This window comes from Podarcis tiliguerta (assembly GCF_965153285.1).
Source record: "Podarcis tiliguerta genome assembly, chromosome: 14".
Classification (NCBI taxonomy): domain Eukaryota; kingdom Metazoa; phylum Chordata; class Lepidosauria; order Squamata; family Lacertidae; genus Podarcis; species Podarcis tiliguerta.
Genome location: NC_139547.1, coordinates 17,733,977 through 17,758,099, shown reverse-complemented (window position 1 = coordinate 17,758,099; position 24,123 = coordinate 17,733,977). Strand labels below are relative to the sequence as shown.

General features: G+C 43.7%; 1 protein-coding gene across 2 annotated transcripts in view; it reads right to left on the bottom strand.

Annotated features, from left to right (window-relative positions):
- Positions 1-625: 625 nt before the first annotated feature.
- The window catches only part of CTXND1 (cortexin domain containing 1), a 38,012-nt gene continuing 14,514 nt past the window's right edge, over positions 626-24,123 (bottom strand). The window contains exons 1-4 of one of the 2 annotated variants that reach the window (XM_083412368.1): positions 8,293-8,815; positions 5,131-5,202; positions 2,858-2,944; positions 626-1,565 (exon numbers count right to left, since the gene is read on the bottom strand). In XM_083412368.1, the coding sequence (XP_083268494.1) occupies positions 1,332-1,511 (180 nt within the window). In that variant the 5' untranslated portion in view covers positions 1,512-1,565; positions 2,858-2,944; positions 5,131-5,202; positions 8,293-8,815 and the 3' untranslated portion in view covers positions 626-1,331. Of the gene's footprint in view, positions 1,566-2,857; positions 2,945-5,130; positions 5,203-8,292; positions 8,816-24,123 lie in introns of those variants that run through there. The other variant, XM_083412367.1, reaches the window with a different exon arrangement.

The window sequence follows — 24,123 nt, the reverse complement described above, 5'->3', positions numbered from 1 at the left end:
GGGAACAAGAGAGGAGTCATTCATTTTAAGATCAGCGCATGTTTGGTGGCCTATATTTTATAAGTAACCAATGCCCTTTTCTATGAAAAGCAGGATATATGTATATGAAGGACGGGCTTATTTATTGCTATGACCCAGGGGAAGTGGAGGGGAAATGCAGTGTGTCTTTGGGTTGTAGCCACTTTGAGTTGACCCACTTAGATTAAGGAACATGGCTATCAGGTTCATTAATTTAAATGGGTCTACTCTGAGTAGGACTAGCATAGGGCACAATCCTCTGACCATTGGTGCTGGGCCTGCCATGGGCTTGCCCCCCTTTTGGTTTGTGTGGATATAGAGAGATGCTTCCCTATACATCAGGGTTCATCTGAAGATGCTGATACTTCCCTCTGGTTTCATAAAAGTCCTGCATCGACTCCAGATCTATTTGCATGGATCCACTGAGTCACTGTTAGAAGAAGCAGCCAAGCAGCAGATTCTTCCTCAGAGGTAATCCACTATTAACAGAGGCTCCAAAGAGGCTTCATAGCATAGCCTCCAAGGACAGCTCACCTAACCGCTATCAGAGATCCAAACCAGGCATTTAAAGAGACGGCTTCCCTGGAAAAAAATTAATCTTGGGAACTGCAGTTTACTCCCCACACAGCTACTATTCCCAGTACCCTTAACAAACTACAGTTCCCAGGTTGTTTGGGAGAAGCCCTGTGCTTTGAAAGTCAAGGAGCAGATGGCCTTATTCTGCACATCTGTTACGACACTGGTTTTTAATCAACCTTGCAACCCACTCCAGTCCCAACGGAGAGAAAAACAACAACCCTTAAGGTTTCTTTATTATTATTGCCAATCTTGTAAAGAGCGCCCTCATTTTAAAATGCCAGCCCCCTCGTCTTTGACCCTGGTATCTCTGCATAGCATCTGCCTGTATTTATAGCATGTATTTGCCCATTTCAATTACAAATAACGATTTAAAACAGAGAGAAGGTGCTTAATAGAGATTATACTAGAAAAAAGCTTGGAAGGGATTTTCTAGTGCCTAGAGAGCTTTTGTGCTACTTGATATACAATCATAATCATTTCCTCATTAAAACCTGGAGGTCACTCCTTCGGAAGGAGAAAGGACATGGCGATGTATCGAGGCTGATAGGCAGGAAGCTATCACCAGTGTGCTCTCAGGGGGACCTACACTGCCCTGTGCATCTCGGAAAAGCTGTATAATATTTTGTGCCCTCCTCCAGGCAAGGCAGCTGTCCGTGTTGTGCTCTCTCGCGCAAGCTTTTGGTTGGTCCATGTGGCTTCATGATGGTTGCCCGCCTCCTCCCCTCTCTCCCCTGTCAGTCATCTAGGTGCTGTTCCTCCCATGTAGACGTCGGGATGGCGCTGTAAGGGTCCATGATGACTTTCGCGCAACGGATAATCATGACGATCAGGAAGAGGCAAAGGAAGACGAAGCATGCTAGCGTTAGTCCTTTGTCCACGTCGACAAAGACGGGTTCGGGTGTTGGTCCTTCCATGGTTTATGTCTTTCCACATCAGGGTTGATTCCCACTGCTACCCTCATTGTACACCTGTGAAAGACGACAAGGAGAGGGGGCTGACTGAGCAACGTGTCATGAAATCTACAGCCCATGCAGTGGCATAGCGTGGGGGGTGCAGGGGGGGCCGGCCGCACCGGGCGCAACATCGGGGGGGGGGGGCGCTCACACTCGCAGCTCTCTGCCCCTGCCTGGCTCACTCACTCTCTCTCACTGCAGTGCTGGTTGTGCGAATCCGATCCGAGCCGCCGGGTCGCCGCCCACTGTGGAGGGGAGGGTGCCAGGCGTGTGGTGCGGTGCGGAGAGAGAGCGAGGGACTATCTGGGGGAGGGACAGTGCAGCGGGGGGGGGGGGCAAATTACTTGCCTTGCCCCGGGTGCTGACAACCCACGCTACGCCACTGAGCCCATGTGCTTGGCTGGTTGTTGGTGGTTTTTTTTTAAGAAGCAAGTTAAGGTGCTTATGCACCTAAACATACCTGCCTAGTCTTGGGACTGACTTCAGAGGCTCCATCTTTGTGTCAGGACACCAAAGTGTGGGATAAGCAGCCTCATATAGCCAACGTGCTCAAGTCTAATTAAGGCACGAAGGGGTTAATACCATAGAGTAAGCTGTCCTGCCAAGCTCAGATAATGTCCACTTTCCTCACCTTGGGAAGAAACAGGCAATAAAGCCTATTGTCTCCCACCTGTCCCCCATGGCTACTCTACCTGAGAAGCTCTGCATGTGAGGAGGTTGAGCTGGTCCAGCTCAGCCGCATGGCTCTAACCAGCCACTCTTGAGTCCCTATACCAATAATTTAGGAACTTTCACCACTTTTGCAACTAAGCCAAGTTTTACTTCCTGTGCATCCCCCCCCCCAACTCATTAAGCTGACCTTTGAAGAGTTTGTAAGTAAACGATTTTTCGAAGTCACCAAGCATGTGACTTTTTCCTATGCTGCGGGAAGAGGGAAACTCTGAAAATAAACTTTTAAGGGGACATTTTGGATCTCGCTTTAAAGGGCATATTTTAAAGGTTGAACAGCCCATATTTTCATGCTTTACTTTGCTGCATATTTTGTGACTTTAAATCTCTGCTGGGAGAGATTTTGCTCACCAAAGAGTACTTGCGACAAACATGGATCTTGGTATCCAGGAATTCTACTTTTATACCTATTTTTTCCTTGAACCAACATAAAAGTCCAGCAGAAACCAAGGCCCCATCTGAACTATGCCTTTAAATCATACCACTTCAGACAGTCATCGCTTCCATCCCACAAGGTCCCCATGTCCCCTCACAGAGTTATCAAAGTGGATTAACAGGGGCTACACGAGGAAACTGACCTGATATACAAGATGGGCCACTGCTGTGTAAGGAATGTTTCTTTGTCATACGCCCCGGATCAGGCTGAAAGGCAATGGGTATGGCCCCTATGGCAAAAGGGACAAAAATGTTAATTTCACTCTGTTTTAAATCTGTTGGGCTGCTGTCCTGAAAATTATTAATCTCTTGTTCACATTACATAAATAGGGTTGGCACTGGATACTTCTGTGAGGCGCAGAAACACGGTATTAAAACCATGTCAGCCTCAAGGATACGTCCGTCAGTAAGATATGAGGGACAATCAGTGCAAAGAATTTAAAAACAGACAAAGGTCAAACAGAAAGTGTTCCAGTTAAATCACAACTTTAGCCATCAATCAAAGTCTAAAAGACACCAAGAGGCTTATTCCATGTTTTTCATATTAATATAATAACATCTCTTTACACACCCTGATTATTTTGCAAATTCTAGGATCCTATCAATATGTTTTAGCTAGGGCCACATTCCCACCATCCACTACAGCACTATGATACCAGAGTGCTTAACAATCAATCCTTCTTCCCACAGAACTCTGGGAATTGAAGCTCTTTGGAGGAAGCCATAACTTTTTAAAAAGTGGTATCATTGTGCTTCAAATGGATGGTGGGAATGTGGCCTCAGGGTTGACTTTGTAGAGCTCAACAGGGAGGAGGCTGCACCTGCCATTGGCTCTAGCGCCACCTACTGTTGGCCTCCCTGGCTTATAGCCTACCCAATGGGCACCATGCAGCAAAGCTTACAGCATTGGCAAATACTGCACTAGCAGATGATGTCATCACTCCTGCACCACTGATTTAAAGCCCCCCCCCCCACACACATACACATAGGGTTCCCATACGTCCAGAATTTCCCGGACGTATCTGGAATACTGCAGCTGCAAACAGTGTCCGGGTGGAAATCGGTGAAATGTCCAGATTTTCACTTTTTTAACTACGGCAACCCTACCCACACAACTATGCAGAAATGAAGTCTAGGAGAAAAAAGACTCTCTTTGCTGTAATCCCCAAGCAACAATAGCAATCTGTCATGCGCCATTCCTCCTGCTGTTTCTGTAATCCATCAACCTTTTGTCCCCAGCTACCAATTTGCATTTCCTTCCTCAGTCTGCAGGCATGGGCAGGGGTGAGGGCACTTGTCCTAGGCTTCAGAGGGCTAAGCCAGCCAGGGGCCCCTGCCAGGAACCAGCTTTTGGGCTTGAGTTTGTAACTTTATTCTAACAAAACACCTTCAAAAAAGATCTGCACAGGCCTGCCAGTCTGTGGAGATTTCCTGACCCCAAACTGGTGACTACAGAGGAAGTGTCGTTTTTGTTACGTATTCTGTGGTCTGTGTTTGCCTGAGCTTGAGTCTGGACCAAGGATTCTGAGCCCCTGTGTTCTGATTCGATACATGATACCCAATGACAGAACATTTCAGGATTTGGGCCTCTGCCATTGGCCCTTGAACTCTAAGCCGTGATTCGCAGCTTGGAAGTTTAGACAGCCAATCACTTTGGGAGTGGAAGTGCCCCAAGCCTTCAGAAATGTATACAGTGGTGCCTCGCAAGACGAAAAGAATCCGTTACGCGAGTCTTTTCGTCTTGCAGTTTTTTCGTCTTGCGAAGCAAGCCCATTGGCGGATTAGCGCTATTGACAGTTTAAGCGCTAAAAACGGCTTTTTAAGGCTTAAGGGATTAGCGGTTTTGCTGCTAAAATGCTTTTAGCAGCTTAGCGCTTCAGAAAAAGGGGTTTTGGAGCGGGGAAAAAATTCAAAATTTTTCGTCAATTTTCGTCTTGCGAAGCAAGCCCATACCATAGGGAAATTCGTCTTGCGAAGCGCCTCTGCAAACGGAAAACCCTTTCGTCTTGTGTGTTTTCCGTCTTGCGAGGCATTCGTCTTGCGGGGCACCACTGTGTAAGCAGTTGCTTTGACCCTGTTGTCCAGTTCCGTTAGTTCAATAAAGGTTCTTGCTGTTATCACTGTGTCTTGCCTTGTGGGAACCCACCTACACTTCAATTTGCCCTTCTGATTTAATACAGTAAACTCAGTGCTTTTCTTCTAGAAAAACAAGTGCTGGTACCATGAAGTCGTTACTGTGTTACATTTTTAACCAGTGCTTTCCCCCCCTCGAAAAATGGTGCCAGGATTGTGTACCCTTGAATACCTTCAGGGGGGAAAAGCACTGAGCAAATCCAATTTTACACATATACAATCATTCAAACAAACTCTCGCATGTTGGAGGTGGGCATCTGAGCAAGTTCTGGTACTTACTCACTCTAATGCTTGGTGCCTTTGCTTCTCAGCTTTGTAACATCGAGACTTCACAAAGATTCGTTCAGGCAGAGACCTGGAAGAATGGTAATATCATGTAGGCGTCATTTGTACGTGCACTTAAAAGTATGATAAATCTCATTCAATTATGAGAGTAATTAAGGGATGACTGTCAAACATCTCGGTGATAGAGAGAATTAGTGGTAGAGCATGAGCTTTGCATGCAGAAGGTTCTGGGTTCAATTCCTGGCCTCTCCAGGAAGGACTGGGAATGTCCTACCAATAACAAAGTACAGGTCCCAGGATTCTGTGGCAGAAGCCATGACCGTTTAGGAGGCCACAATCTAACACTAGTAGCCATGCATTGTGAGAGATGATCGAAAGTGACAGGTAAGCTGTCTTTCTGACGAACTGCTACATCATCCCATATCAGGAGGACTGCCTGTTGAGGGCCTGAAGGACCCTGCCCTTGCCTCTTTCCACCTGGCTTGGGGCGGGGCCTGACAGGCTTCACAAGGACTGCAGCTGCTTTTAAATTGTTTTAAATGTTTATCTGTGTTGTTTTAAATGAGACCATCTTGGCCATGAGCCCTGGAAGACCTGCACCCTGCCTTCCTGGCCCTTTCCCATCTTGCCTGGGAGAGTGGAGTGCTGACTGACTCAAAAGCTACAAAAGCTGAAGCCGTTGAACAGATTCTTAGGCTGGAGTATTGTTTACATTGAGAGAGCTGTTGCTGTTATTGATGGTGTTATGTACTGAAGTTCTCACCCTGGGCCAGCAGGGGGATACTGTAGATAGTTATGCAAATAAGGGATCGAAAGTGACGCTCAGTGATTGGATAGTTTTAGAAAGTTGTTACAGTAACGCTGTACTGGAGCTCTATATAAGCAGGCTGACTGAACCCTTCAGTTCAGTTCTGTCCTGGCCTGTGAATAAACAAGAGCTGTTTGAAGAATTGCTGTGTCGTCTGATATGTTCACCCACAACGTAACAGATATTATTGTTGTATCTTTAGTTTTAGATCTTATGATTTACATGGAAATTGATTCCATTTGGTTGTGTACTTTTTGATGTGTTTTATTTATTGATTATGACTTCTGTTATGTTTGTAATTATGTAAATCTTGTCATGTTATAAGCCGCCTTGAGCATAGTTTCAGCTATGGAAAGGTGGCATACAGATAAGATGATGATGATGATGATATCTTCTCATTGAGAGGAACACCTGCTGAGTTTTTGAGGAAGAACACCATGTGCAAACCATTTATCTCAATGGAACTTTAGAAGCCAAATTTCCATATCCATCACAGGTTTATACAAATTCCATCCTAACATTGGCAACTCTCACCCCATGCAGACTTTAATGTGAAATGAATGTTCTCATGAGTCAGTATAAGAGCCACTTAATTATCTGCCACCTATTCCAAATTATACCAATGAATCTGCTTCTAATTTCAGTTCCAGGTCCATTAAACTGCAGGCTGGATGGTTTAATCATATTGCAGTGTCTGTAATCATCCCACTTTGATTTAAATAATAAAAAAAAATATCTCAGGCTTCTCTGATTATGAAGCGAAATCCTGTTGATTGATATAGACAGGGTAGCGACTTCTACTGCCTAGAGAGAGCAATATGTTTGATCTGCAACATTCGCCAGCAAACTTAATTGTATTTTTTCTCCTGCTAAAGTTCTTTCAGGAAAGAAATCAGTCTATTATATTATTACATCAGCAAAGCTGACGGCAGCTATGGGGTTTCTTTATCTGTAGCCCCTTTTGGGCATTTTCAATTCTTCTGTTCAGCTTCTTCTATTAGCTGTGTAATTTGCAGAGCTGCATCAGCTCTTATATGCCTCATTTAATTCACGACAATTCTCTAACTCATTCTGTCTCTGAGGCCTGGAGACTTTAAATAGTGTTTCCCCTACAACCTGTGAGGTTTTCCTCCCTTCTTCTTCTGGAAATGAAAGAGTATTTATAGAGTAGCTCGAAATTGGGAATTTCACAAATCAGTAGACTAGAGAAGAACATTCATTCATGTGATGCCCTTCAGGCAATCCATGCTAAAGAAAGCGATGGTTTGTTGCTTCGAAAGCTCCATCTGCACTACATATTTAAAGCAGTATCATGCCACTTTAAAATCATGGTTTCCCCCAAAGAACCTTGGGAAGTGTGGTTTGCGAAGGGTGCTGGGAGTAGTTAGGAGACTCAGATTCCCTTCATGGCTGAAATCCCAGAGTTCCTTGAAAAGAGGCATTGGTGGTTAAACCACTCTGAGAATGGTAGCTCTGTGCAGGGAACAAGGGCCTCACAACAACTCTCAGCACCTTTAACAAACTACAATTCCCATGATTCTTATGGAGAAACCATGATGGCTTAAAGTGAGTGAATGTTTTTGGAAAGTTACATGCGTTGGGCTCAAGTTTCAGTCATCATATTACGAAATCACCACCACCACCACCAGTATCCTTTAAATCATTTCCTGGTAATTTGCTAAATCAGGATCCCCTTCAATAGTTCTAATAGTGTTTTGGGGTTTTTTTAATTGCTTTTCCAGCAATTGACTTAACTTGATAATTGAATTGATGTTCCCCAGCAACAAAATGGATTCTAGGAATGAGAGGTATGAAACCGCTCCAGTTGAGGATGGCTCTGTGTGTGTGTGTGTATGGGAGAGGGGGAGAGAATTGTTGTCGTTCTTTGCTTTGTATGATCAAAACAATACAACTAACTATTAGGATTTCCTCCTGCAATTCTAGCAAGGGTGGGCTTTGGGACTCTGCTTCCTCTCTCTGTAAATAGGGGATTTGAAGCACCAAGGTAGACATGAAGTAAAATGCATAGTTGCATTGAATATGTCTGTTCTTAGAATGCAAATGGTACCACCTTTTTTGCAGGGGGGGGTGTGTTTACAACTGACAAGTATCCGGATCAGAGGAGGTCCTGGGGGAAGGGACTTAAGCATTTCCTCCTTTGCTTCATTCTTGATGAAAAGGCCTTGGTCCAAGACAAAATGATGGTTCGGGAATGACAACCTAGCATACTGGGGCACTTGCTATGGGGCCATGCACCTTAGCTGGGCCCACAAGAACCAATCCTATGCCCAGTCCCAGTGTCTACCACCTTTTTGGCCTCCATCTTCCAGCTGCCACTTTCTCCAGGCTTACCTGGCATAGCACTGTAAAGGGCCTGGAGCCAAGCAACCCATTATATGTTGTAATATACAGTTACCGACTCACACTTGTGTGCATGAAAGGGTTAACCTGAGCTCCAGGTGCCAGTGGGTGGGGCTTAGCAGGCTCCCAACAGCCTTTGCTTCCTCCCTTTTCTCTCTTTGCTTTGCTTCATCAAAGAAGCCAGGATTGCAGCTGAAGAAAAACCAAGTGGATGGAAAACCTCTTTTAACAAGAGATTTGTATTGTCTGATTCTTTTGTAAGGAAACCAAGTTCTTTCTTTTAAGTCATTTGGAACCTTTCTTCTTCATTTCACCGCCAACCGATGAAGACTTGCTTTCTGTAACTCCTGAAACCTTGTGAGTAAAATCTTCACTTATTTGCAAAGTTAAATGTTTGTGATTTATTCTAGCCTAAGTAGTTTTGTGGGGACCATTTGTTTAGAAGTGGATGAGGGCAGATGCAAATCGTAACAAGTTTTCACGTGCTTGGAGCAATCACCATTGTGCTACCTCTGCTACGAAAGGGTAGGAATCTCTCTTCAAAACCTCTCTCTCTAACTTTATAGTACTGCTTTCTTAGGAGGGGCTGCTGCACCACACTGTTGTTGCGCACAAGTGGGCTTAACCAGTGACAGTGTGGGAATGGACCAGAAAACCAATTTAGCATCTCATCCCAGGCAGCAGTCCCCCAGATTCCATCATTGGCATCTCCAAGTAGGGCTGAAAAATGTCCCTTGCCACTGCCAATCAGGGTACACAATACTGAGCTAGATGGACCAATGGTTGGACTTGGTATAAACATGGAAATAGTATTTTTTAAAAAAATATTCCATAAAATAAAATGCGTACTTCAGACAATTATTAAGAATGCCCTGCTAACATCGCCGGCAGAAATTGCCGCAGTGAAAAAATTAAATATGGAAGAAAATTGGGCTACCTATAAAATTGTATTAAAGGAAGAAAACGGAGAATTGGAATTAAAGGATTATACAGAAATTAAAGCTCATATTAGTAATTGCTTCCAATATATTCAAATTAAGTATAGATTAGCGAAAGATAAAAAGTTAGGATTTGAAAAAGAAATATCAAAATTCGATAAATACTTAATACAAGAAAAATTAAAAAAAATCTAAATTGTATAATCTGATTTTAGAGTGGGAAACAAAGGATGAATTGGTTAAAGCATCAATGATTAAATGGATGCAAGATATTAGGAAAAATATTTTGTTTGAACAATGGGAAAAATTGTGGAAAGAAGATATGAAATTCACTATGTGTTATATATTGAAAGAAAATTACCTCAAAATACAACATAGATGGTATTTAACACCTGAAAGAATAGCAAAAATGAATAAAAATTGTAGCGATGTCTGCTGGCGATGCAACACTGGAAAAGGTACTATGATACATATATGGTGGAATTGTTTAAACATCAAACAATTTTGGGAAACAATATATAACAAAATGAAAAAAATGTTAAGCAAGTGCTGCTTAGAGCAGGCATGTCCAAAGTCTGTTTCGGGGGCCTAGTCTGGCACACCAGTCGGTTTAATCCGGCCCCTGTGGCAGTTTATTTCCTGAGGTAAAATCCTAAATGCTAGAGGGGGATTTTCCTCTGGTGGCAGATGACAGAGACTGTGACACCAGAGACTGGTGTAAAACCAAACTAAATAAAGGTTTTATTATATAACAACAAACAGCAAAGCTTGTGGGTGTTTTTCCTGCAGGCGGGGTTCAAACTGCAGCTTTTCTCCTTTTGTAGTCATGGCCAGCTGTATCCCATCAGCCCAGAGCTTGCAGAAACTGTTCTGAAAGGTACAAACATCCTTACTGTTTCTATGCAGAATGACTCTCCACACTAAAATCCTAAAAAACCCTCAACAACTTCAATCCTAAAAGAAGCTAAACAACAACAACTCTAAAAAAAGCTTAACAATTTTGGAGTAAAATCCTTAAAAAAAAAAAAAAAGGTCAACAGCCCTTCTCTTCATCACATCTGGCCCTCTTTTTAAAAAGTTTGGACACCACTGGCTTAGAGGAATCAGCCAGTCGTCAGTGATCACCAGCTGCTATTTTTGCCTTGAACTTCCTTGCGATGCCTCTACCTTTCCAAAGCTCGGACTTCCAAGATCTTTAGGAAGCCTTTCAGGGTAAACAGCAGATAAGAAGCATGAGCAGATTTGGGCCATAAACACTGATGTGAGATACTTCCTTTTCCTCTGCATTTCCCATCTACTTCTGATCTGAATTTTTTGCTTCTCTACCTTAACCAGACTGGCCTGGAGATTCAGAAATTGGCCCTGGGCCAGGGAATTGGGGCCGCGGAGAATGCAAGTGTTATTTCAAGATGGCTGGTGTGGAGGAACAGGAAGTGCCATTCTTTCTGTTGCCTCAGCATCAGAAGTTGGTATTTCCGAGCAACTGTGTAGGTTCAACGTTAACCTCTCATTCCTGGCCCTGTTCCTCCTCTTCCTGCTTCTTGTTGTTTGTGCCTATTTGCTGGTGCCCTCTAAGTGAGGATGGGGTGGCAAATCTGTCAATTTTCGTTTTTCTCGGTTTCTCATTTCCCCTCCAATCTCAAGTTGAGTTCTCCACATTTCAACATCAGCTGGTGTGGCTTTTTCTTAAAAGGGCCTCACAAAAAATTGGCAGCATTTTAGTCCATTTTTTTTGCTGGGTAGGGGTGTGGAATTCACAGTGGGGCCAACTGAACGTAAGACTGAAGAAAAAAAATGGAGAGAAACTAAGGCCCCATTTGCACCCTCAGCACTGCAAATTGTTAAAGGTGCTAAGTGTAGTTGGAAGACCCCTGTTCCTCTCAGAGAACTACAGTTCCCAGAGCTCCATGGCCAGAGAAGTTGGTTGTTAAATCGCTCTGGCACTGTAAGGGTCTCCTGACAACTCTCAGCACCCTTAACTACAGTCTCCATAATTCTTTGTGGAAAGCAGGGCTTACCGTATTTTTTGCCCTATAGGACGCACTTTTACCCCTCCAAAAATGAAGGGGAAATGTGTGTGCGTCCTATGGGGCGAATGCAGGTGCGCACCGACCCCTCTCGCTCTCCAGGCTTCAGGAAGCTATCCCCCCAGCCCGGCAAGCTCCGGGAGCGATGGCGAAGCTGCACGCAACTTTGCCATCGCTCTCAGACTCTCCAGGCTTTGCGCAGCTCTCCGCAAGCAGAGGGAGCCCGCGCTGGGCTCCCATGGCTTGCAGAGAGCTGCCTGTTCTGGGGGCTGGGGTCCAGGGAAGCTCAGGCTTCCCCCGCCCCAGCCCCGTGCCTGGGGGTGAAATAAATTTCCCCCCCTTTATTCCCCCCCCCCAAAAAAAACTAGGTGCGCCTTATGGGTCGGTGCATCCTATGCAGCAAAAAATACGGTATTTTTCAGCCAGAACTCAGTTCTGGCACCTCTCAGGTGGGAGCCATTATAAGAGAACAAGGGAGGCATTCATGGTGACCTCTTTCTCTAGAAAAATAGCCCTGGGAGGGAAGCCACAACTCTTTAAAGTGGAATGGAACTGCTTTCAAAGTACAGTGGTGCCTCGCAAGATGAAATTAATCCGTTCCGTGAGTCTCTTCGTCTTGCGGTTTTTTCGTCTTGCGAAGCATGGCTATTAGCGGCTTAGCGGCTTTAAGAAAAAGGAAAAAAACTCGCAAGAACTCGCAAGACGTTTCGTCTTGCGAAGCAAGCCCATAGGGAAATTCGTCTTGCGGAACGACTCAAAGAACGGAAAACTTTCGTCTAGCGAGTTTTTCGTCTTGTGAGGCATTCGTCTTGCGGGGTACCACTGTATAGTGCAGATGAGGCCCGAAGTTAACAAATTCATGTGTCCCTGGGAGCCACATAAGCGCACTCGCTTGCTTTGGTGCAGTACCACTTTTAACCATGCTCATCCAGAACAACTGTTTTGTGGCCCCTGTGGTTCCTTTCTTGGTTCCTAACACAATGGATCAGGTGGGCGTTGGCAGTTAATGAGATCAGATGTAGGAAACATCTATCATGCACAAATTAATAGACTAAAAACAAATCTTTAACGCTCCTTTAAAATACTCCTCATGGAAGACGGCACATCCATCTTAATTTTGCCATTCAACAAATAACTGTCCGTGGATTTAAGAAATGGACCTTTGATTCGCCATTTTTAAAATGAGGAAATGTCAACGCCTCTGTGCTAGGTTGCTCATAAAACCCCTTTTGAGTGATGGTCTGCTTTTGTCTGGTGCAGTCTGGAGCGCTGTCAGTCTCCGGCCTGACACAATTATTCATGTCAGTTATGCGCTATAGTTCATACATCACAATCAATCCGGTGCTTGCATTTTAATAATCCTTGGGGGTGATTCATAATATGTTTTCCATTCTCCAGCATTTAAAAACCATCCAAGCATTGAGCCATTCAGGCCATTACTTTAGTCCACAGCATTATACAACTTGCCAAGATTAACCTTCTCTCCTCTTGATATACGGTTTGTTTACTCTGTGTAATTCTGTAATATGGACAGCATCCCAAGTCCATTGACACATTGCAGCCCGTCTAGAGCAACTTTGGCTGATCCCCTGTTATCAGTGGGGGGGCCCATTGTGTCAGAAAATCTACCTGGCTAGCTGCTATTTTTGCCTTGCATTTGGTTTGGTATCGATAGTCCAACCTACTTAATTTGCATTTCCAGTTACGTTACAAGAAACAAAATGCAGCCATCCTTCAAAAGCCACACTTCTCTCACTTTTTTCCAATGCTTTTTTCCAATGCAGTTCTCTAACCAAATAATATGTACAATAACGCATATACTAAGATCCAGTGTGCGTTTTAAAAAATGCATGTATAGTGGTACCTTGGTTTAAGAACAGCTTAGTTAATGAACAACTTGGATGAAGAACGCTGCAAACCCGGAAGTAGGTGTTTTGGTTTGTGAACTTTGCCTTGGAATAAGAACATGTTCTGTTTCCTGTTGAGTGTAAATTGAGTCCCCTGCTGCTATGGGAAAGCACGCCTTGGTTTAAGAACGCTTTGGTTTAAGAACGGACTTCCGGAATGGATTAAGTTTTTAAACCAAGGTACCACTGTATTGGTGAAAACAACACTAAAATGCTTTTGTATAGGGGAAATTGCCTAGCAAAAAGGTGTCTCTTAGGCAAAGTTGCATATGCAAATATATATAAGAATAAATTTGTATGAAAATGCTGGGTGAGGTGAGAAATCTTTTTAAAATCCCACAAACTTATGTGCAAATGTGGAGAATTGACCATTAGACTGGAAAAATGAGAAACCAAAATGCCAGATTCACCCATCTCTATGTTCTTGGTTTGTTTGGGTTTGTTAGTTTGTTTTGCAGAATATTACACTCCCCTCATAAAATGCTCCAAGCTCCACTGGTGGTTCTTTCCAAACTCTAAATGTAACAATTAGGTTTTTTGGTTTAAAATGCATTTAATGCCAACCTGTGCCAACAAACTGCAATTTCATACTTTCCTTATCAACAAACGTATTTGGGGAAGACAATATGAATGGTATGAAATAAAAGATGCCTCAGAAGGTCAAATGGTCAAAGTAACATGGAATATTCAGCCATCTTGTCCATCAATTAGGCATGAGTAAACTCTATCATACTTTACTGTAACTTGTGCATGAGTAATCTGTGCATAGGTGAGCAAACTTAGGTAAAAAGGTTAATTGCTGGTCAATTGCAGAGAGCCTCTTTGTCAAAACAAACTGAGCACAGCTATAGAGGCAAGGTTAATGTTCTTTTAATGGGCAAGCCCTCCGGTTGTCCCTTTTGCGCAGCGTGTTAGACAGACTGGCATCTACCAGCACTACATTTCTCAGGACAAAATATGGTTGGTCCCGATTTCTTCTTTTTATATAAAAAGGCGAGGAGGAGGAGAATAATTCTGCCTTTACTTGCTTAAAGGATACATGCTGCAAAGCCAAGTTGGCACCTGCGATATGGAAAGCTTGTCAGTTTCCTTCACTTTTTGGTGTACATCAATTCATCATTTACAATATATGATGCCAAACAGCTGATTAATGGGAGCCAAAATTGTTGCAAATCCAAACTGGTCAGTAAAGCAGTGGGAAAAACTTGTTTGATATATGCTGGGAAATAAATATACTTTTTAAAAAAGAAGAAGTCTGGGTGTTGCTTGGTTCTAAGTTATTTATTACGCCTTTGTTAGAAGATGCAAAGAATTTGTATGCCAGTACAATACTGATAAAATACGAAAAGGTAAATGACATCTACAAAAACATGGAGCGTCATTGTGGTGCAGCGGTTAGAGTGTTAGATTAAGACCTGGGAGACCAAGGTTCAACTCTCCACTTGGCCATTCAAGTATTTATGGATATAAAGTCTCACACTTATATGGAATGGGCCAAGTGCATTGTAAGGGTGGAAAAATGAGCAACTGACAGGAGCGATAATTTACAATTTCATCTATCCCATATCCATTCCATGCCAATCACTGGCATGGAAGAATGGCAGCTTATCCCAATTTTTTTTAACAACAATCATGCACTTCATGAAAAGAAATTGAGCACAGTTATACAGTGGTACCTCTGGTTAAGAACTTAATTCGTTCTGGAGGTCTGTTATTAACTGTTCATAACCTGAGATACCACTTTAGCTACTGGGGCCTCCCGCTACTGCTGCCCCGCTGCCGCCCGATTTCCTTTCTCATCCTGAGGTAAAGTTCTCAACCCGAGGTACTACTTCCAGGTTAGCGGAGTCTGTAACCCGAAGTGTGTAACCTGAGGTGTCTGTAACCCGAGGTACCACTGTAATATGGTGACTCTTATAAAATGTGTGTGTGTGTTTGTTTACAAAAGCACCAAAGCATTTGTGGGTGAATGCTTATTGATGATTTCAGCTGGCTGCACTTACATATAAATTAGCTGAGATTCCTAAGTTGGAGGGGGCTGGAATGGATGATCCTTGGGGTCCCTACCAACTTTACGGTTCTATGATTCCACGATTGCTTGTGCAACACCGCATGCCTCTCTATATGAAAAGAATCACTAAGTCTCCACCCTCATTGTTTAGCCCGGACACTGAGGTCCAGCTCCAAGGGCTTTCTGGCGGTTCCCTCACTACAAGAAGTAAGGTTACAGGGAACCAGGCAGAGAGCCTTCTTGGTAGTGGCGCCTGCCCTGTGGAATGCCCTCCCATCAGATGTCAAGGAAATAAACCACTATCTGACTTTTAGAAGATATTTGAAGGCAGCCCTGTTTTGAGAGGTTTTTAATGTTTGATGTTTTATTGTGCTTTTAATTCTGTTGGGAGTGACTGGGGAAATCCAGCCAGATGAGCAGGGTATAAATAATAAATTATTATTATTATTAATTAGTGAAAAGGCACTAACATCGGTGCCTTTCTGGAACAGTGCATGAATGATCAACTATGCTATTACATTATAATGGGTCGGTCGGATGTAGCGTCAAGAGTGTCATTCCAGATCGAGGGACAAATATCCACTCAAGCCATGATGCTTAAGAGTGTCCTTCTGCCCTAGCTACTATCTCTCAGCCTAACCTACCTCACAGGGTTGTTGTTGTTGAGTGGAGGCATTTGTGTTGCCTTGAGGGCCATGTAGGGTGGCATCCAGTCCTGAAGCTTTTTACCCTTGGGTGGAGGTCTGAGATAAGCTTCCTCTTTGACCATAAGAGTCTGTAGTGCCAGGAATTGTGCCCTCCCAATTGTCTCTCCCAAGGCACCTCTTGCTTTTGTTTTCTACCAGTTGCTGGGAATCACGAGTGTTCCACTTCCCATAGATAACCGGTTGTGTAGCCTTATTGGAGTTCACCGATTGGGTCTGCGTTGCTCCGGGACAGGAGGACAGAAGTCAAATGACACCGAGGTTGATTCCAAGAAAGAGTTCATTCTGCTCTCCGGATAGCAGAAGGCACTTGCGTGGTGAGTCCACAGCAAGTCCAGAGAAATGAGAAGTTCCATGCAGTATATATATCCTCCAGACACCCTCTCCCTCCTTCCCCAGGAATCCAACCATGTCAGCCTATGTACGCAGGTTGACATCACATATGTTCTTGCTTTGGTATTCTTAACCATAAAAGGGAATTCCTTCCTGTACTTCTGACCATAAAAGGATCTTCCTCTTCCTACTCTTATCTTGGAGGAAGAGGTCATCATCTCTGAGAACACGCTTCTGGCGTTGTTCCCAGACTTGGGTCTGTGTGTCTTTGTGGTCAGAACATAAGATAAGGCACAAACGTGTTTTCTCTGTTCTACTGGTACAGTCAGGGTCATCCTTGACGTCACAAACTGATAAAGGAGAGAGCTGTGTTCTTGTTATGCATTTGCTCAACGGCTCAAGTTTATGCATTTTATCTAAGGAAAAATAGGGATTTTGGTGCAGTTTAAAACTGCCTGCACAGTCACTTTTGGGTTTTGGGAAACCCATTCCTTCAGTTGGTAGATGCTGAACTAGGTGGATCATTGGCCTGATCCATCAGCGCTCTTCTTATGTCCTTCCTGATTTCAGTGCAAGCTGTGTTGAACAGAATCTGCCCTCCGTTGCATAACCCCACCGTAAGTCCCCATTGCTAGGTGTGACACCCAAGCGTGATTGAGCATTAGAAGCTCACCTTTATATGCAGAGAGTAAGTGCGCTTAGCAGTAAGTTTAATGGACTGGGCGAAACCAGCAAAAAGCCATTAATCTTGAGCACAAAACATGACCCACTTAACTTCTTACCAAGGTTAGGGGCTCATGTGGCGAAAGGGTAAGTGTTTGTGTTCAGAGTGCCCAGAGGCATCTCGGGCTGAAACATTGTCCTTGTACATTTCATCAACGCATGTGTTGACAGCAGACATTCTTCACCCTTGAAGCAGGTGATACGGTTTTACAAGCATATTTATGCAACTCTGCCTAGCCCTACATGGATTGAAAACCAAGAGGGTGGGTGGGTTTTTGTTTTGGTTATAGGTTTACAATAAAGAAGATAACTATCTAAGTGTTATGTGTTATCTAAGATGAAAGTGTACTCACTGCAAGTTGCCATTTATGAATCTCTTTTCCTGAAACATCCCAAGGCGATTAAGAAAAACTCAAATTTTTGCAAAGCAATTTCCCTTAATAGAATGCATTTAGTATGTTATTTACACTAATAACAGGAATTTTTAATGCACACTTTTCACTTAGTAGATACAACTTTGTACACATTACTTGACTGGAGAGATTGCATGCAAAATGGATAATTAGGAGAAATTAGCACTAAAATGCTGATAAATCTTTGTGAGGAGTTTTTTTAAAAGCATGGAGAACAGAAGATGGGGAAAATTAGAAGCGGAGAGAAATGAAAATGGACTGATTTGCCCATACTCAGCGACCAATGAATTGTAACGCGAAAGCTGGCAAACAAAACTGAAATTCAAGGAATGAAGAGAGTGGAATGCCCTGCTTGCAGGGAATAACTGGTTATAACCCCTGAATACCCCCACTTTTTCTGGAGCTCACCTTTATATATGCTGCAGAGCATTTGACTTCTGCTGTAAGCTGATAAACAGATTTACAGCCGTCGTGACTAATTCCACATTAAATTGCTAATAGTGTTTCAAGGTTACCTGCCTGGGAAACTTTGGAGGCTCTGTATAATTAGCGTGCGCTAGAGACCGCCTTTGAGAAATGGACATAGGGCCAAAGTATTTAATTCATCTGGGGAACTACAGGTTTCAAAGCAATGTGGGAAATAAAAAATGACCTGTGTACACAAGCCTTCCCCCTTTTATTCCACAGAAGTTTCTGTTTTTGTTCGGGCTGCTTTAACTGATCTAATCACCATGAATGATTAACTCAAAGCTTTGGTATGACACCTGCAACAACACCAGTACTTCACTGCACAGTGATATATAAATGTAATTGTGGTAATTTGCTTTCCGTGTAAGGTTACCAAATGACTTTTAAAATAGCAGCAGCCTGGCTCATGCGCTTTTAACAACATCTTGGCCTGCAGACATCATCAGTATGTTCTGTGTCCGAAAAAGCCTCTCCTGCAGATGAGTGGCAATTTATGGATCACCAAAAAGAGGAAATGGGAGGGACGCGGGTGGCGCTGTGGGTAAAAGCCTCAGCGCCTAGGACTTGCCGATCGAAAGGTCGGCGGTTCGAATCCCCGCGACGGGGTGCGCTCCTGTCGTTCGGTCCCAGCGCCTGCTAACCTAACAGTTCGAAAGCACCCTCGGGTGCAAGTAGATAAATAAGGACCGCTTACTGGCGGGAAGGTAAACGGCATTTCCGTGTGCTGCGCTGGCTCGCCAGATGCAGCTTTGTCACGCTGGCCACGTGACCCGGAAGTGTCTCCGGACAGCGCTGGCCCTTGGCCTCTTGAGTGAGATGGGCGTACAACCCTAGAGTCTGGCAAGACTGGCCCATACTGGCAGGGGTACCTTTACCTTTTTAAAAAGAGGAAATACAAGATTTAGTCTAGATGCACACCTCAACCTGCGTACCAGATGGAGCTGGTAGACAGATGCTATGGCACAGAATTAACCTCCACCTCCATGGACAGCTGTGGGTCCAAAATGACTCCCGGGCTGCACACCTGGTCCATTCATGACCACAGAGTTCTCCTGGATATTACCATGTCCGGCCCCTAGGTCTCAGGTTTGGGCTCTGAAGTCTCAGGGTCTGGAATACTCCTGAACTGGCAACCCTACATGAGACAAGCAGGAAGAAATTTTGCACACAATCCAACAGGTAACCCAACTTGCTTTGCAGTCCATTGGCACAAGACGGACTTCAGGGCGATGGTGGTGATACGCTAGCAGCGCTAATGCCGTCTTTAATTTCCCCTTCCTCTAAGCTAATTGAATCAATCATGGATTTAATAATGCAATTCCAGGGAGGACTTCATAGCAGCTGCCCTAATTGCACAGATCTAAAAGGGCTGACATTCAGTCAGCAAACCCAAAATCTGTCTCATCTGGAAAAGCATCCAACGGCACCTTAAAACAACAACAACAGAGCAATCCTTTATATAAAACGAAAGAAGTAAAAGAGGAAAGAGCAACCTCTATATATTAACCTAAGTGTGCAGTTTGGCTCTGCTGCGTCTTAACTTTAAACCTTTGTCAAAACAAATTTGCTCAAATGCTGCTCTGTTAGCCTGCTGGGGAATATATTACGGCAGCATATCATGGGAATATTCCAAACTTAAAGCTGGTGAATGAGAGAAGGGTCAAGCTCTTTTATCTATCACATTTACACCCCACCTTTCATCCAGGGAGCTCAAGAAGGCATACATGGTCCTTCCCCATTTTATCCTCAAAATAAGCATGTCAGGTAGAGGTTAGGCTGAGAGTCTATGACTGGACCAAGGTCACTCAGTGAGCTTCATGGCTGATCAGGAATTTAAACCCTGATCTCTCCCAGATCCTAAACCACCACTCTAACCATACCAGCTCTCTGCTTTCAGGTTGCAGAGTGTGGTTGTGGTAAATGGGAGTAATTATTTCCGTATGAGAGAAACTGGCAACAAAATAAATTCTCGCCTCCTAACACATAGCTCCTCTTCAGCCTTCTAGCTTGTCAACCACCCAACACTGTTGTCCTCCACCAGATCATTTCATTCCCTCCCTCTGAGAATATGCTTTCGTTTTCCAATGGCCGCACAACACTCTGTAGCTACTAAGCCTCCTCAGTGGTTATTGGACTGTATTGGGGGTGGGGAGTCCCTGTGTTTGTGTGTGTATTGATCATCTATAGCCATTATTGATAAGCCTGACAGGGTGTGGTTCTCTCTCTCTCTCTCTCTCTCTCTCTCTCTCTCTGGGTTTCTTAAGAATGCTGGTCATGTGTCCTTATTTCTCAGTGCCCAAATATCAGCTGCATATCTGCCAGTACCCAAGAAACTATTCAGTTTACATTTAATGGCAGTCCTGTATAATTGATATTTTCCTGAAACACTAAATGAACCCAAACATCCATGGGAATTCCTTCTCCAAGTTTTGCTGTGCAGTTCTCTAGCCAAGTGATGGGTACAGAAAAGTGTGTATCAATGCATGCATTTGTGAAAAGAACATACAAAGGCACGCTATATTAAGGGGAAAGCATGGCGAGAAATTGGCACTAAACTGCTGGTGAATTTTAATGAGGACTTTAAAAAAAATGAACAAATTTTCAAACTGATCTGGAAATGTGGAGAACCAAATTTAAGACAGGGAAAATGAGGATGTGAGGAGAAACCAAAACTGACAGATTTGCTCATCCCTACTCAGCACTCAGCACCTGAGTTGATGATTAGAGGAGGGAGTTCCTTAAATATTCTGTACCGTGTGGACTCCCATTGGCTCATAGCAATTTTTCCAAAGGCAAATCCTTCTGTGTCTCAAGTGGCTCGTAATTAAATGGTTTGGGGCAGAGAAGATGCCAAATGAAACAAAAATGACAGTGTATGGCTCAAGTATCTCTTTAACCCATGACATGCCAGCAACAACGAAAAGGCATCCAGTCATCTGCTCTATGGCCGTTTGCTGAAGAAGAGGTGCTTCTGGTGGTCTTAGCCTGTTGGGGGCTCTGAAGACAGTCCAGGTGTTACAGTGATGCTGTGTCTGGAATCCTGCTGCCAAATGCTGTGTCCTCAGAAAATGAACCAGGTGCTCCATAGATCAAGGACCTTGAGGAGCAGGCAGGGAACTGGTGCTCCACATCCCCTAGAGGGCCACCCAGGTGAGATATCTCCTGCAGAAACTTTGGAACTGTCAAAGGAGGAGCTGGAGCCATCCTTCAGTTGTCCAAATCCTTAGCCAGCAGCAGTGTGGCTTAGCAAAGCAGTGTCGTCGCCGCAGCATCCCCTGAAGCATTCACTGTGATGCGAAAGCTGTTTTTGCACACCTCCCCAATCTCTCCATCCAGATGGAGGCATAACCGGGAAGGATGGGCAAAGCTGTTGGTTCGAGTTTCTCTCCGTTCCTCATTTATCCATTCAGTTCTCCACATTGCTGCATCAGTTTGTCAACTTTTTAAAGTCCTCACCAGCATCTGAGTGTGCATTTCTTTTATTACGGACACATTTTGCGCGCACGCGCAATTCCCCCTGACATTTTTTTTTAAAAAAAATATTTTTTATTGAAAGTTTAAACAAAACATACTATCCAAAAACATATCATCCTTAATTTCCCCCCACCCTCTCACACAAACCCCCACCTCCCCGACTTCCCTCAGTTCCAGTCTTTGGTTTCTCTGTGAATGCTATTCTCTGCATGTTGCAAAGCTGTATAGATCCTTAAATTGTTTAACTGATTATTGTCAATAAAAAGTTTGTGAATATTTATTCAAAACCTGCCAAGGAGTCCAATTCACTTTGTTGCCTCTTCAAATACTTTGTAAAGGGTTCCCATTCATCTTTAAAATCACAGTTATCTTTGTCCCGTAGCTTATGTGTCAATTTTGCCAGTTCTGCATAGTCCATCAGTTTTTCTTGCCATGATTCTTTAGTTGGAATTTCTTCAGTCTTCCATCCTTGTGCTATTAGGAATCTTGCTGCCGTTGTCACATACATGAAGATGTTTTTCAGCTTTTTTGGCAGGTCTTTCCCTACAATCCCTAACAAAAATGCTTCCGGTTTTTAAACAAATGTTAGATGGAACATTTTCTTCAATTCGTTATATATCATTTCCCAAATTTTTTAAATTACATTACAATCCCACCACATATGATAAAATGTCCCCTCCATTTTCTTACACTTCCAACATATATTTGAACTAGTTTTGTACATTTTCCCTAACTGCACTGGTGTCGTGTACCATCTGTACATCATCTTCATGTAATTCTCCTTCAACAGGGAACAGTCTGTAAATTTTAATTCAGTTTTCCATCCCCCTGACATTTTGTATGCTGTTTTCACTAATGTGTACGTTTATATGCACACTTCATCCCTAGCGTGTGCATTTTTGGACAGTCCTGCGCTGCAAAATTCAGAGAAATTCCAATTTCGAAGGATGGCTGTGTTTTGTTTCAGAGAAGCAAGTTTAGGGAGGGCCACCTTTGAACATGAGCGGAAGTGAATTTCTCCCTAATTCCTAATATCACTGTTCAATAGCGCATTCCAGCCAGGCAAAAGCACTTGAGAGGGGCTGCAGAGCAAGGCCACTGCCGCTTGGGGAGGGGCAGCTTGTCTTGGGCACAATCTTGGCTCACAAGGGTCAGGTAGGAAGGTGAGACTCCCCACGCTTGCCCTAGATTGAGCCTTGCTGCAGCTCCAGCTCATAGTCTTAGGAGCACTTTATTATGAATTCAGATGCGATGCTGCCGCCAGAGCGCAAACTATTTGCTGTATCAAAAGTTCTGCTCATCAAATAACTCCCGGCACATTAACTGTTTTAAATGACTCTGCGGATGGAAACATTTCATAATGGCTTTAATTACCAGTCTGGTTCAGTGTTTGGAACCGGTTAGTTGAACAGAAATGCGCAAGGAAGGCTGCAGATCTAAACATTAAATCTAGCTTCGTTTCAGCGTAGGATAAAACTCCGTTTGCCTGGGGTGCGTCAAATCTCAATAAAAACTATAATTCACGTGATGGAAGTTAGCAGGGTTGACTTGTGTGGGAGATGATGCTTTGGAGAAAGTTTAATGTTTAACTCCAGAACGAGGCAGGAATTAATTCAGAAGAGACCACCCATCCCATCCTGATTACTGGGATTTTTGCAAAAGCAAGGCTTTGTCCTCAAGCCCAGTGCCCCAGGCAATTGCTTACCCCTAAATCCAATGGAGGCAGTGAGAGATTTTACTTTCTTGGGCTCCATGATCACTGCAGATGGTGACAGCAGCCACAAAATTAAAAGACACCTGCTTCTTGGGAGAAAAGCAATGACAAACCTAGACAGCAACTTAAAAAGCATAGACATCACCTTGCCAACAAAGGTCCGTATAGTTAAAGCTATGGTTTCCCCAGTAGTGATGTATGGAAGTGAGAGCTGGACCATAAAGAAAGCTGATCGCTGAAAAATTGATGCTTTTGAATTATGGTGCTGGAGGAGACTCTTGAGAGTCCCATGGACTGCAAGAAGATCAAACCTATCCATTCTGAAGGAAATCAGCCCTGAGTGCTCACTGGAAGGACAGATCCTGAAGCTGAGACTCCAATACTTTGGCCACCTCGTGAGAAGAGAAGACTCCCTGGAAAAGACCCTGATGTTGGGAAAGATGGAGGGCACAAGGAGAAGGGGACGACAGAGGACGAGATGGTTGGACAGTGTTCTTGAAGCTACCAACATGAGTTTGACCAAACTGTGGGAGGCAGTGGAAGACAGGAGTGCCTGGCGTGCTCTGGTCCATGGGGTCACGAAGAGTCGGACACGACTAAACGACTAAACAACAACAAATCCGACCCTCCTATGGTTTTGCTCTAGAGTGGCTTTAAAGCAGAGTTTATTCCAGACCTGCTTCTGCCCGTGTTGTTTTATGGGCTGCCTCCTTAATGTCACATTTGTGACGTGCCGAATCAATTACAGGAGGGGAGTTATAAGTGGCTTGGGAAGGGGAAACAAATCACGAGGACGCAGATAAATTCTCTTCGATGTTATCAATTAACGTGGGAAGATTAAGTCATTGATCACAGGAAGAAAGCAACTGAAAATAAGATTTGACGCAAATAGCCTCCAACTGTAACTTTCAATAGTTCTGGCATAGATTTTCTTGCTGGGTGTACCAGTTACTAGGGCACAGAGCTTGTGGCCCTCTGAAAGGTGTTGGACTTTCAGAAATGGAAATTCCCACAATTTGCATGTTCATCCAAAGTCAGGAATGGAAAGCAAACAAGATATATAAGCACCATTAGCTATCAATCCACAAACATTAGGTAAATAGCGACATT